General features: G+C 40.4%; 1 protein-coding gene across 1 annotated transcript; it reads left to right on the forward strand.

The window, feature by feature from the left end:
- The first annotated feature begins 834 nt into the window (after positions 1-834).
- Positions 835-1773, forward strand: LOC128570585 (olfactory receptor 7D4-like). Its single transcript, XM_053569885.1, has one exon. It carries the CDS (start codon positions 835-837, stop codon positions 1771-1773), a length of 939 nt encoding a protein of 312 aa, XP_053425860.1.
- The last annotated feature ends 12150 nt before the right edge of the window (positions 1774-13923 follow it).

Below are 13923 nucleotides of genomic sequence, written 5' to 3' on the forward strand. Positions count from 1 at the left end.
CAGTAACCAGAATAGAAAAATGATAACTATCCCACCATGTTTAATTTCATTCTTTGATAGATATTGGATATATTTACTGCTCCTACTATAGAGGTGAGGTACCTGCAGATAATAGTTTAAATAACTTTCTCAGGTCACTCCTTAGTAAGCTGTTGTATAAATATTTATCTCTAGAAAGACTGACTAAATAAAACTTTTTGTTCATTATTCTTATCCTGTATGATGGAGAACTTAACATATCTAAAATAATTTTACTAAAAAGAAAACTTTAACAATAACAATGACAAGTAGTATTTATTGAGATTATTTGTACAAAAAACTAGTCTTAAACCTCACACATGAGGTATACTAATGATCATATATTTAGAAAAATAACAAGATCCTAAGAGGTTACTTTCATATCAATAGGAAATGTCACATCACAGAAAAAGGAGTGAGTTGAAAATCCATGTGATAATCACCATTGGAGACCCAGTAGAATAAAAGGATTCTGAAAAAATAGATTATGAAAAAAAAAAGATGGGCTATGTCTGCAATAACTTGAAAGATTCTATCAAGGAAGAAATTGGTTAATGACAAGAGGTTTAATATGAGAATCAAATCTAGTGAGTAGATGAGAAAATAGAGGGATTGCTGCTAATTGGAAGGAAGTCTGAGAAATTCTTCACATTTCAAATACAAGTGGCCGCCTGCTCAACAAAGTGAATACAGTCTTTGAAAAGACTCTACTGACTGTGAAGAATCATTATACTGTGATAACTAGCCAAGGTGTAACCTGGCATTTTATAAAATGTTCCATTTATCTTCCTCCCTGACAGACACACTACTAGCTACATGGAAGCAGAAAAACACACAGAAGTATCACAATTCCTCCTCATGGGCTTCTCAGAAGATCCTGAACTGCAGCCCCTTCCCTCTGGGCTGTTCCTGTCCATGTACCTGGTCACAATGCTCAGGAATCTGCTTGTAATCCTGCCCATATGCTCTGACTCTCACCTGCACACCCCCATGTACTTCTTCCTTTCCATCCTTTCCTTGGCTGACATCTGTTTTACCTCCACCACGATTCCAAAGATGTTAGTGAACATCCAAACGCAAAGCAAAGACATCTACTACATAGGATGCCTCACTGAGATGTATTTTGTAATGATGTTTGGTGGACTGGATAATTTCCTGCTGACTGTGATGGTCTATGACTGGTTTGTAGCCATCTGCCACCCTCTTCACTATATGGTCATCATGAACCCCTACCTCTGTGGCCTCCTGGTTCTGATGCCTTTATTCATCGTGTCTCTGGTTGCCATGGTTCATGTTCTACTGATCACAAGACTGACCTTCTCTGTAGGCACTGAAATCCCACATTTCTTCTGTGAAATGGCTCATCTCCTCAAGATGACCTGCTCTGATCCCCTCATTGATACCATCATATTGTATGTGTCAAATGTGTTTCTGGGTGTGTTTCCTGTCATGAGGATCCTATTCTCTTATTCTCAGATATTCTCCTCCTTAATGAGGTTGTCATCCATGGCAGGCAAGTATAAAGCATTTTCCACCTGTGGGTCTCACCTCTGTGTGGTCTGCTTGTTCTATGGAACAGGACTTGGGGTCTACCTGAGTTCTTCTAGGACACATTCTTCCCAGAGAACTTCTATTGCCTTAGTGATGTACACAGTGGTCACCCCCATGCTGAATCCCTTCATCTACAGCCTGAGTAATAAGCATGTGAAGGGGGCTCTGGGAAGACTTCTCATCAGAACAGCCTCTTGCCTGTGACACACAGATCACTGGTTCAGAACTCAGTGGACATTGTGGTCCTCAAAGGCAAATGTGAATTTCCATATCCTTGTTGTGTTTCTCCTTTTAATGATATGGTTCTTTTGTTTTTTTGCCAAAGCAACCAGTTCTCTGCTTTTTTACATTTTTGTTTTTGTTAAACAAATGACTCAGTAATTTAATATCTCTCCTCTATAACTGGGCCTTAAAGTGCTAATTTTAGTAAGTTTTCATAGAGCCATTCCTGAGATTTATAACTTGACAAAAGGATTTCATATTGGATACTGGTGCAGTTTTCTGAAAAATTATCCTCTTTCCTGTTACTTTTCTTCTCTAATTTATATGTGCTCTTGCTATTTATGAAATAAATGTAATAAAAATGACAATACTGAAAGCTGTAGTCTTCCTCTACCAGAATTCTGCTTGTTGCTTTACATGTATGAAAATAATTCTAAAAGCATGCCTTTGAGATTTTGTTATGTGGGCTGCTCTTACTGGAATTAGATGATATCTCAAAGTGGTTTTGATTTGCATTTCACTGATGATTAAAGATGATGAGCAGTTTTTATATGTCTGTAGGCCATGCACTTTTCTTCTTCAGTGAAGATTCTGTTCAAGTCTCTTGCCCACAATGAAATGGGATCATTTGTTCTTTTCTTATTAATAAGTTTGATTTCTCCATGGATTCTGGTTATCATACCTTTGTCAAAAACATATGGATTTAGATAAAAGGGAACACTTCTGCACTTTTGGTGGAAATGTAAGCTAATACAGTCCTTTTGGAAAGAAGTTTGGAGAACACTTAGGGATCTAAAAGTAGACCTGCCATTTGACCCTGCAATTCCTATACTAGGTGTATATCCAAAAGACAAAAAATCACTATGTAACAAAGATATTTGCACCAGATTGTTCGCTGCAGTTCAATTAATAATTGCCAAGTCATGGAAGAAGACCAAGTGTCAAACCACCTATGAATTGATTAATAAACTGTGGTATATGTATACCATGGAATACTACGTAGCCTTAAAAAAGATGGAGACTTTTTCTCCTTTTTGTTTACATGGATGAAGCTGTAACATATTCTTCCTAGTAAAGCATCTCAAGAATGGAAGAAAAAGTATCCAATGTTCTGAGTACTTTTATGAAACCAATTTATAATCATTCACACTTTCGTATGAAAGATAAATCACAACTACAGACCAGGATGTAGAAGGGAAGATGAGGGGGATGGGAGGGGAGTGAGGAGGGTTGATGGAGGAAGGGTAAATGGTGGGGCCACACCTATGGAGCATATTTCAAGGGTATGTATCATATCTAAGTATAGAATATAGATGTCTTAACATAATAATTAAGTAAATGAAGTGAATCCCTATATTAACAAATTTGATCTAAGCATTCCAAATTGTAGATAAAAGCAGAGCATTGTACTCCATAAATGCATTAATGTGTAAATGATCTATGTGTATATGACTTAATAAATAATAAAAGAAAAAAGAAAAAATGGTCAGTGGCATAGACAACTGTATAACTGGCAATCATTTCTATTCTAATCACCTTTCCCCTTTAATTCCTAATAAACATTTTTGGTAGATATTGCTGGCCTCCATCACTGGGGAAAAAAAAAAAAAGAAAAAGAATAAATATGAGAGCCATCAATAAGTATGCTGAGTATGCAATTTCTATTGCATCTAATAGAAATATTCTCCCTTAAAAAATAACAAAAAAACAAACAAACAGACAAAAAAACCCAAAAAAACAAAAAAACATGCCTTTGAGAGTTTTCACACATTCTTCAATTTCTCCAAGGAAGAGGCTGAGTTACAATGGACTATGACTCTGCACTGAGTCCACACTCTTGTTTGCTGCACTGCTTTTCATAAAAACAGTGATGATGGGTGTGGAGCAAGATAGTGAACCCAAAGAATTGTTCAACTGAGCTGTACGAAAATGTCTGGGGAAAAAGAGAAAACCCAACCATACTTGGCGTGGGGGAAATTATCCAGAGTCATAGCTCAGGGAGCACAGCCAGGAGGGGGTGAGCTGGATACAGCATATGATCCCAAGTGGTGGAAATGTTATAAATTAGGCAGGTGATTTCTATCAGCTTGGATCGGCTGGACTCCCACAAAGGTGTGGAAGGGAGGAAGACTTTCAGGGTTTTTCAATTGTTGGGGGAACTATGCATTGAGTGGAAATCTTGGAAGGGAGGGGGACTTGAACATATAGTAACTACATTTGAACACTGATTGGAGTGGATTTGCCATAGGTTTGATGGCTGGTGAGGCAGCCATAATGAGAAGGTCTCAGTGGCCAGTGGTCTCCCATTGTGGGAAGGTCATGAGAAGGTCTTAGAAAGTGCCTAAAGCACAGCCATCTTAATTCCACCTGGAAGGATTATAAATCTACTCCTGGGACAGGCTAAGGGACTCTCTGTACCCCTTAGGAACTGAAGTCAGGGGGCACAGTGAGACCTCCCCTGAAAGGTTCTTGTGAGCTTTAAAATCACAGCCTTGCAGGATGAGAATGCTGAAGAAACAATCAGGAGATCAATGAAGGCAACTAAGTTTGGAATAAGGAACATAGGGGTTGCTGGTGGTGCTCTCTGTCTCCTAAGAAAACCATAGCATCACCTGGTGTCCTGGTGACATATTGCAAAATATTGTCATCAAGAACAAGGATTTCTGTTTATTTGGCCATGAGAAAAAATTGGGTTTTCTCAGGCTGAGGCCATTTCAAGACCAAAGCTCTGAGACAAGGGAATTTGAAAGAAGGGAGGCAGTAAGAAGGGAAAAGGAGGACAAGAAAGTGAACAAGAAGAAAGAACACATGAGGAGGAACCAACAGAACAATTGGTGCAACATAAAAATGCAAAACAGAGGAACTCCCTAATGGGAGTTCTTGGAGAGGTATCTACTGCAGAAGACTCTACCTATTAATAATTAATGGACTTTACAGAAAGGGAATTTAAAATATAGACAATAAAAGGAATTGATGAGAAAATGGAAAGACAGAACCAAAAGTTGAATGAGAGATATGTACAATATAGAAAGGATATGGCAGAGTTTAAGGAAGGAGACAATCAGGGAATGTAAAGATGCGGTAGAAAGTATCAAAAACAGGTTCTTCTCATGGAGAAGAAAGAACCTCAGAGCTAGAGGACAAAGTTTTTGAGTTAACCTGTTAGTTATAGAGGCAGAAAAGAAGAGTGATAAAGCAGAACAGTCACTTAGAGAACTACAAGACTCCAGGAAGCACTCAAACATATGAATAATAGTGATTCCTGAAGGGGCAGAAGATTATCCCAAAGGAATGGAATCCCTACTGGAGACTATCATAAATGAAAACTTACCAAGTTTTACTAAAGACACTAACACACTCCTTTCAAATGGATATCGAACCCCAGTTTGTCTCAGCTTAAACAGAGCCTCTCCAAAACACATTGTAGTCAACCTATCCAAAGTCAAGATGAAAGAAAAAAATCTGCAAGCATCCAACAGTAAGTGTCAACTGGCCTACAGAGGGAGAGCCAATAGGAGGACAAAAGACTTTTCAATGGAAAACTTCCAAGCCAGAAGAGCATGGTCATCCACCTTTACCATTCTTTTTTTTTTTTTTTAATTTTTTTATTAAATCATAACTGTATACAATGATATGATTATGGGGCATCATACACTCACTTCATAAACCATTTGACACATTTTTATCACAGTGGTTAACATAGCCTTTCCGGCATTATCTCAGTTACTGTGCCAAAACATTTACATTCTACATTTACCAAGTTTCGCAAATACCCCTGTAATAATGCACTACAGGTGTGATCCCACCGATTCCCCTCCCTCTACCCACCCTCCCCCACCTTTCCCACTTCCCCCTATTGTTAAGTTGTAGCTGGGTTATAGCTTTCATGTGAGAGTCCCAAATTAGTTTCTTAGTAGGGCTGTGTACATTGCGTATTTTTTCTTCCATTCTTGGGATACTTTACTAAGAGGAATATGTTCCAGCTCCATCCATGTAAACATGAAAGAGGTAAAGTCTCCATCTTTCTTAAGGCTGCATAGTATTCCATGGTATACATATACCACAATTTATTAATCCATTCGTGGATCGATGGGCACTTGGGCTTTTTCCATGACTTAGCTATTATGAATTGGGCTGCAATAAACATTCTGGTACAAATATCTTTGTTATGTTGTGATTTTTGGTCATCTGGGTATATGCCCAGCAGAGGAATTACAGGATTGAATGGCAGATCTATTTTTAGATCTCTGAGTGTTCTCCATATATCTTTCCAAAAGGAATGTATTAATTTGCATTCCCACCAGCAGTGCAAAAGTGTTCCCTTTTCTCCGCATCCACGCCAACATCTCTGGTCTTGAGATTTTGTGATATAGGCTAGTCTCATTGGAGTTAGATGATATCTCAAAGTAGTTTTGATTTGCATTTCTCTGATGATTAAAGATGATGAGCATTTTTTGATATGTCTGAAGGCCGTGTGCCTGTCTTCTTCAGAGAAGTTTCTCTTCAAATCCCTTGCCCAGCCTGCGATGGGATCCCTTGTTTTTTTCCTGCTGATGCGTTTGAGTTCTCTGTGGATTCTGGTTATTAAACCTTTGTCAGAGTTATACCCTGCAAATATCTTCTCCCATTCTGAGGGCTGTCTGCTTGCTCTGCTTACTGTGTTCTTAGCTGTGCAGAAGCTTTTTAGTTTGATCAAGTCCCAGTAGTGTATTTTTGAAGCTGCTTCAATTGCCCGGGGGGTTGTCCTCATGAAATACTCACCCAGACCAATTTCTTCAAGGGTTTTCCCTGCATTCTCCTCTAGTATTTTTATAGTTTCATGTCTTAAGTTTAAATCTTTAATCCAATGAGAGTCTATCTTAGTTAATGGTGAAAGGTGTGGATCCAATTTCAGTCTTCTGCAGGTTGCCAGCCAGTTCACCCAGCACCATTTGTTAAATAGGGAATCTTTTCCCCACTGAATGTTCTTAATTGGCTTGTCAAAAATCAAATAGCGGTAAATAGCTGGATTCATCTCTTGGTTCTCTATTCTATTCCAGATATCTACTTCTCTGTTTTTGTGCCAATACCATGCTGTTTTGATCACTATCGATTTGTAGTAAAGTCTGAGGTCTGGTAGTGTGATTCCTCCTGTTTTGTTTTTATTTCTGAGTAATGTCTTGGCTATTCGAGGTTTTTTCTGATTCCATATAAAACGAAGTAATGTTTTTTCAAGATCTTTAAAATATGACAGTGGAGCTTTAATAGGGAGTGCGTTGAAATTATATATTGCTTTGGGTAGTATGGACATTTTGATAATGTTGATTCTTCCTAGCCATGAGCATGGTATGTTTTTCCATTTGTTAACATTTTCAGCTATTTCTTTTCTTAGAGTTTCATAGTTCTCTTTATAGAGATCTTTCACGTCTTTTGTTAGGTAAATTCCCAAATATTTCATCTTCTTTGGCACTACTGTGAATGGGATAGAGTCCTTAACTGCTTTTTCAATTTGACTGTTGTTGGTGTATATAAAGGCTACCGATTTATGAATGTTGATTTTGTAACCTGAGACGCTGCTGTATTCCTTGATCACTTGTAGGAGTTTTGTAGTAGAGTCCCTAGTGTTTTCCAGATACACAATCATATCATCTGCGAAGAGCGAGAGTTTGATTTCTTCTGACCCTATATGGATACCCTTGATCGCCTTTTCTTCCCTAATTGCGGTGGCTAAAACTTCCATTACAATGTTGAAAAGCAATGGAGACAATGGGCAGCCTTGTCTGGTTCCTGATCTGAGTGGAAATGATTCCAATTTAACTCCATTCAATATGATATTGGCTGTGGGTTTGCTGTAGATAGCCTCTATCAGTTTAAGAAAAGTCCCTTCTAGACCAATTTTCTTGAGTGTTCTGATCATGAAGGGATGCTGGATATTATCAAAAGCTTTTTCTGCATCAATTGAGAGAATCATATGGTCTTTGTTTTTTAATTTGTTTATGTGCTGAATTACATTTATAGATTTACGTATATTGAACCAGCCTTGAGACCCTGGGATAAAACCAACTTGGTCATGATGTATAATTTGTTTGATGTGTTGTTGGATTCTGTTTGTTAGGATCTTGTTGAATATTTTTGCATCTATATTCATTAGTGATATTGGTCTATAATTTTCTTTTCTTGTTGGGTCTTTTCCTGGTTTGGGGATCAGGGTGATATTTGCTTCATAGAACGTGTTGGGTAGTCTTCCTTCTTTTTCTAAATTTTGGAACAGGTTGAGTAATATAGGTACTAATTCCTCTTTAAAGGTTTGGTAGAATTCTGACGTGAAACCATCTGGTCCCGGGCTTTTCTTTTTAGGGAGGTTTTGTATAGTTGATGCTATTTCTGAACTTGATATGGGTCTGTTCAACATTTCCACTTGATTCTGGTTAAGTCTTGGAAGGTGGCGTGCTTCCAAGTATCGGTCTTTTTCCTTCAGATTTTCATATTTCTGAGAATAAAGTTTCTTGTAATATTCATTAAGGATTTTTTGGATTTCTGATGAGTCTGTGGTTATTTCGTCTTTGTTGTTTCTGATTGATGATATTAGAGATTTTACTCTTTTTTTCCTGATTAGGTTGGCCAGAGGTTTATCTATTTTATTGACCTTTTCAAAAAACCAGCTTTTTGATTTATTGATCTGTTGTATTATTCTTTTGTTTTCAATTTCATTTAATTCTACTCTAATTTTGGTTATTTCTTTTCTTCTACTGGGTTTGGGGTTGGAATGTTCTTCCTTTTCCAGTTGCGTGAGATGTCCCATTAAGTTGTTAACTTCCTCTCTTTCCATTCTCTTGAGGAAGGCTTGCAGTGCTATAAATTTCCCTCTTAGAACTGCCTTTGCAGTGTCCCAGAGGTTCTGATAGCTTGTGTCTTCATTGTCATTTTGTTCCAAAAAATTGGTGATTTCTTTCTTAATCTCATCTCTGACCCAGCTATCATTCAGCATAAGGTTATTTAACTTCCATGTTTTTGTATGGGTATGCAGATTCCTGTTGTTACTCAATTCAAGTTTTATTCCATGATGGTCCGAGAAGACGCATGGAATAATTTCTATTCCTTTAAATTTACTGAGGTTAGAGTTGTGACCTAAAATGTGATCAATTTTGGAGTAAGTTCCGTGGGCTGATGAGAAGTATGTGTATTCAGTTTTGTTGGGATGAAATGTTCTGTAGATGTCTGCTAAATCTAAATATTGGATGGTTAGGTTTAAATCTAAGATTTCTTTGCTCAGCTTCTTTCTGGAGGATCGATCCAACACTGCCAAGGGAGTGTTGAAATTTCCAACGATTATGGAGCTGGAGGAAATCAAGTTACTCATGTCTGTTAGAGTTTCTCTTATAAATTGAGGTGCATTCTGGTTGGGTGCATAGATATTAATAATTGAGATCTCGTCATATTGAGTATTACCCTTAACAAATATGAAGTGACCATTCTTGTCCTTCCTTACTTTTGATGGTTTAAAGCCTACTGTATCTGCAAATAAAATTGCAACACCTGCTTTTTTCTGATTACCATTTGCCTGAAATATGGATGACCATCCTTTCACCCTGAGTCTGTATTTGTCTTTTAAGTTGAGATGTGACTCTTGTATGCAACAAATATCTGGCTTGAGTTTTTGTATCCAGTCAGCTAACCTATGCCTCTTTAGAGGACAGTTTAAGCCATTCACATTGATGGAAAGTATTGATAAGTCTGGTGGAATTTTGGGTATCGAGTTTTTCAAAGGTCCAGTGGACATTTTTAATCCTTTCACCAGTGTGGAAGTTGGAGTTTGATCCGAAGTTTCTGAGTGAGTTTACTTTTGTGGTATAGGATTGGGTTGGTCATTGTGGAGGATAGGTCTGAGAACATCCTGAAGAGCTGGTTTACTTATGGCAAATTTTTTCAACATATGAATGTCATTGAAGTATTTAATTTCTCCGTCATAGATGAAACTCAGTTTAGCTGGATACAAGATCCTGGGTTGAAAGTTTTTTTGCTTTAGGAGATTAAAAGTTGATGACCAGCCTCTTCTTGCTTGAAAAGTTTCAGCAGAGAGATCTGCAGTTATTCTAATATTCTTACCTTTGTACGTTATAGTTTTCTTTCGCCGGGCTGCTTTGAGAATCTTCTCTTTCATGTTAACTTTAGTGAAGCTAATTATGATATGTCTGGGAGATGGCTTATTGGGGTTGAATCGTGCTGGGGTTCTGAAGCTGTCTGCTATCTGAATTTCAGATTCTCTAGGCATGTCTGGAAAATTTTCTTTCATAATTTCATGTAGAAGGGCCTCTGTGTCCTTGGCAGCCACTTCATCATTCTCCGAAATTCCTATAACCCTTATGTTGTTTTTTTTCGAATTATCTGAGAGCTCTCTGAGTGAGTGATCTGTTTTTGCTCTCCATTTCTCTTCCTCTTTGAGAGATTGGGAGCGTTCGAAGACTTTATCTTCAATGTCAGAAATCCTTTCGTCTGCTTGCTCCATTCTGTTACTGAGGGATTCTACTGTATTTTTCATATCTTTGAGTGCTGTAAGTTCTTGTTTCAGTGTGTCTAAGTCTTTGGTGGTTTTGTCTTTAAATTCGTTAAATTCTTGAGACAATTTTTGAATTTCTCCTCGAATTCCTAATTCCATTTTATTAATCTTGTCTGCAAACCAAATTCTGAATTCAACTTCTGACATCTCAGCCATTTGTTTATGAATGGGATCTTCAATCACATCTGCCGTATCTTTTCTTGGGGGGGTTGATCTATTCTGGTTATTCATGTTACCAGAGTTTTTCCACTGATTCCGCCCCATGGTTTACTCGCTTTGGTTTTTCCCCTGGGGTTTTATCGAGGGCCCGTACAGTGTTGTGGCCTGAGAAACTGGGGCCCTGTCTGGTGTGGTGGAGCAAAGTGGTTCTGTCTTGTTTTCAGCTGGTTTCTGTTCGATCCTATTGCAACTTCTACTCTGGCTTGAAGTCTCAGCTGTGTGGAAAATCAGCAATTAAGTCACCCCGCCTGCCCACCTCTGGCCCCAGTTGGAAAAGGAGAATCAAACCTTCCTACAATCGCACACCCAGGGCACCGCCTGAAGAGTTCTCAGTCTATTAGCCCAGTTCAAAAGGTCCGAATCAACTGTCTCAATCGGCACTTGTCTCGGGTGGAAGGGTTCAAGAGGTCTCTGGGAACTGGATCACAGGGGCCTGGTGACTCCTCTGACACAGCTCACCCCAGTGCAGCGTGGAGTCAGGAGGAGCCACCCAGCAAACAGTGCAGTCTGGGAAGGTTGACGTCTCCTTCCCCACTTTGCCCCTCCATCGGACCCAGTCACTGGTATCTCTGCAGATGGCTAACCCAGTTGCCTGCAGTGAACAGACACTCCAGGGGTTTGCACCTGCCTGAATCGCAAGGAAGTCTGCCAGGCCCCCGCAGACTGCCGCTATCTAGCAGGAGGAGATGGGGCCTGACATCTTTGAGTGTTTGATGCAGGTGATGGGAAGGAGGTGTTCATTCAGGCTTAGCCCCGTCCCTGATGCATGCTGCTAACAGAACAGAACAGAACAGACAACTTTGTGAGGTTCTGTCTCTGTTCCTGTCGTCGCCTACAGGAGACGGGCTGTTTTGAGTTCAAACGTCTTTGCTGCTGGAGAATTGCGTCTGAACACCTCTCTAGGTCGGCCCCGCCCTGGAGGCTTCCGGGTTTGTGAGCCGTGTCACCAGTGGCCTCCTCTGATTGCCTCCTCTGGTTGCCCAGGGAGACAGGGAGTGTGGCCTCAGAATATCCAGAAGTGAGCGTTCTGCCCTTAAAGAAAAAACGGCTTTTGATCTACCTCCAGGGAACTGCTGCTCTGGTGTGGGCACTCAGGCGACCCTTTTCTCCTCTGTCCCGTGCCCCAGCGTCAGCACTGAGCGGCCGCAGTTTGTGCTGGGTCCACACCCCTTAAGAGATCCCCCAAGAATCAGAACTCTTGGGGGATAGGCCCCCAGACCCCGATTGGGTGTGGGGCAGGGGGAAGCTAGAGTTTCATTCAGTTTCACGCAATACTACGGTCCGGGGAGGGCTCCTGCACTGCACCGCAGGGAAGTGCCGCCAAGGCTTGATTTCCCCTCAGCAGAGTGCCCTCTCCTCGCTCACGTGTCCCAGAGTCAGCGCTGACCTGACGCAGCTCAGGCACTGTGCACTCCCCTCGAGAAATCACCCAAGGAGCCGAACTCCTAGGGGGTAGGCCCTCAGACCCCGAGTGAGAGTAGGGGTTCTCAGCTCTCAGCGGGGAGGCCAGAGTCTGATTCAGTCTTGGGCCCCGTATGCCTGGGGAGGGTTGCTGCACTGCACCGCAGGGAAGTGCTGCGAGGCGTGACTCCCCCTCAGCCCGGTGCCCTCTCCTCACTCAGCGCGCCTCAGAGTCAATGCTGACCAGGCGCAACTCGGGGACTGTCCACTCCCCTTGAGAAATCACCCAAGGATCCGAAGTCCTGGGGGACAGGCCTCCAGACCTCAGTGGGCGGGTGGGGAGCGCCGGGGATTCAGGGTTGCCGGCAAAGGATTCCCAAAGTTTTATTCAGCCCTATGTCCGGCAGGAGAACGCCACGGCACCCCAGTAGGGGAGGTAGGTCCAGTTTTTAGAAGGTCTCTCCCATGGAGTGTAGTGGGAGGGCCTTTAATTTCTGCCCGCTTGTTCAATTGTGGGGCTCTAGAGCCGGTCTCATGGGGGAGGGGGACTCCCGTCTGCTTGGTGGTGGATTTTGTACCTTTTGTTTGCGTCCTTGTGATCACAACTTGCCTCAGCGGTGTTGATGTGCGTTCTTCAGCCTTCTCTCTTGGTGAGGCTCAAGTCCACCAGGATACTTACTAAATTCCTGTCCCTTAACTCTCCTTCTGGACGGGAGCGTTTGTTGAAAGCTGGCTTCAGTCCGCCATCTTGTCTCCCCCACCTTTACCATTCTTAAGACATTTTTTTTTCAGCCCAGAATTCTGTACCTTGCTAAACTAAGCTGCAATATTGATGGAGAAATCAAATCTTTTGATGATGTACAAGCTCTGAGGAAATTTGCCACAACAAGACCAGCTCTACAGGAAATACTTAGACCTATTCTCAACACTGACAATCACAATGGACCACCAACAAAGTAAACACCCAGAAGCTAAAGGGGAAAACATATTTTCCACAGTGACACAAAGATAAAATACACAACACACTTTCTCATAACAAGATGAATAAAATTCCATCACACTTATCAATTCTCTCCATAAATGTCAGTGGACTGAATTCACCACTGAAGAGACACAGGCTGGCTGATTGGATTTAAAAAAAAAAAATCCATATGCCTCCAGGAGACACACTTTTCCCTGAAGGACAAATCAAAGCTCAGGGTTAAGAAATGGAAAACAGTGTTTCAAGTAAATGGAAATCAGAAAAAAGGAGGGGCTGTAATCTTATTTTCAGATACAAGTGGATGAAAGCAACTAAAGAAAGACAAAATTGGACACTTTATAGTGGTAAAGGAGACAAGAAGACATTTCAATTTTAGATATTTAGGTACCCAACTTAAATGCTATCACATGTATGAAACAGATCTTGAAGAGTCTGAGCAATATGACATCCCACAATACCATAGTAGCTGGGGACTTTAACACCCCTCTCACAGATCTGGACAGACATTCTAAACAGGAACTAAACAAAGAAACAATGGACTTAAATGTGATCCTAGAACAAAAGTGATTAATAGACATATAGAGTACAGACCATCCCAAAGATAAAAAATATGCATTTTTCTCATCAGCCCATGGTACATCCTCCAAAATCAACAACATCCTAGGATACAAATCAAATCTCAGCAAAATTAAAGGAATAGAAATAATACCATGTATCTTCTCAGAACACAAGGCAATAAAGGTGGTACTCAACTCCAACAAAAATGTTTATCCCCACAGAAAGAAGAGGAAATGTATTGCATTAGATACCTATATTGGAAAAGCAAAAAGAGAGTGCATCAACAAACTCATGGACCTTCTAATGGAATTGGAAAAAGAAGAACAATCTAATTACAGACCCAGCAGAAGCAAGAAATAGCCAGCCAAAATTAAATCAGATTTATGAAATTGAAAACAAAAGTATCGATCAGAAAATTAATGAAACAAAAAGTTGC

The sequence above is a fragment of the Nycticebus coucang genome, chromosome 18, assembly GCF_027406575.1.
Source record: "Nycticebus coucang isolate mNycCou1 chromosome 18, mNycCou1.pri, whole genome shotgun sequence".
Lineage (NCBI taxonomy): Eukaryota > Metazoa > Chordata > Mammalia > Primates > Lorisidae > Nycticebus > Nycticebus coucang.

Excerpts from the sequence above, each read along its gene's own strand:
- LOC128570585 (XM_053569885.1), top strand. The coding sequence starts at position 835 with ATGGAAGCAGAAAAACACACAGAAGTATCACAATTCCTCCTCATGGGC.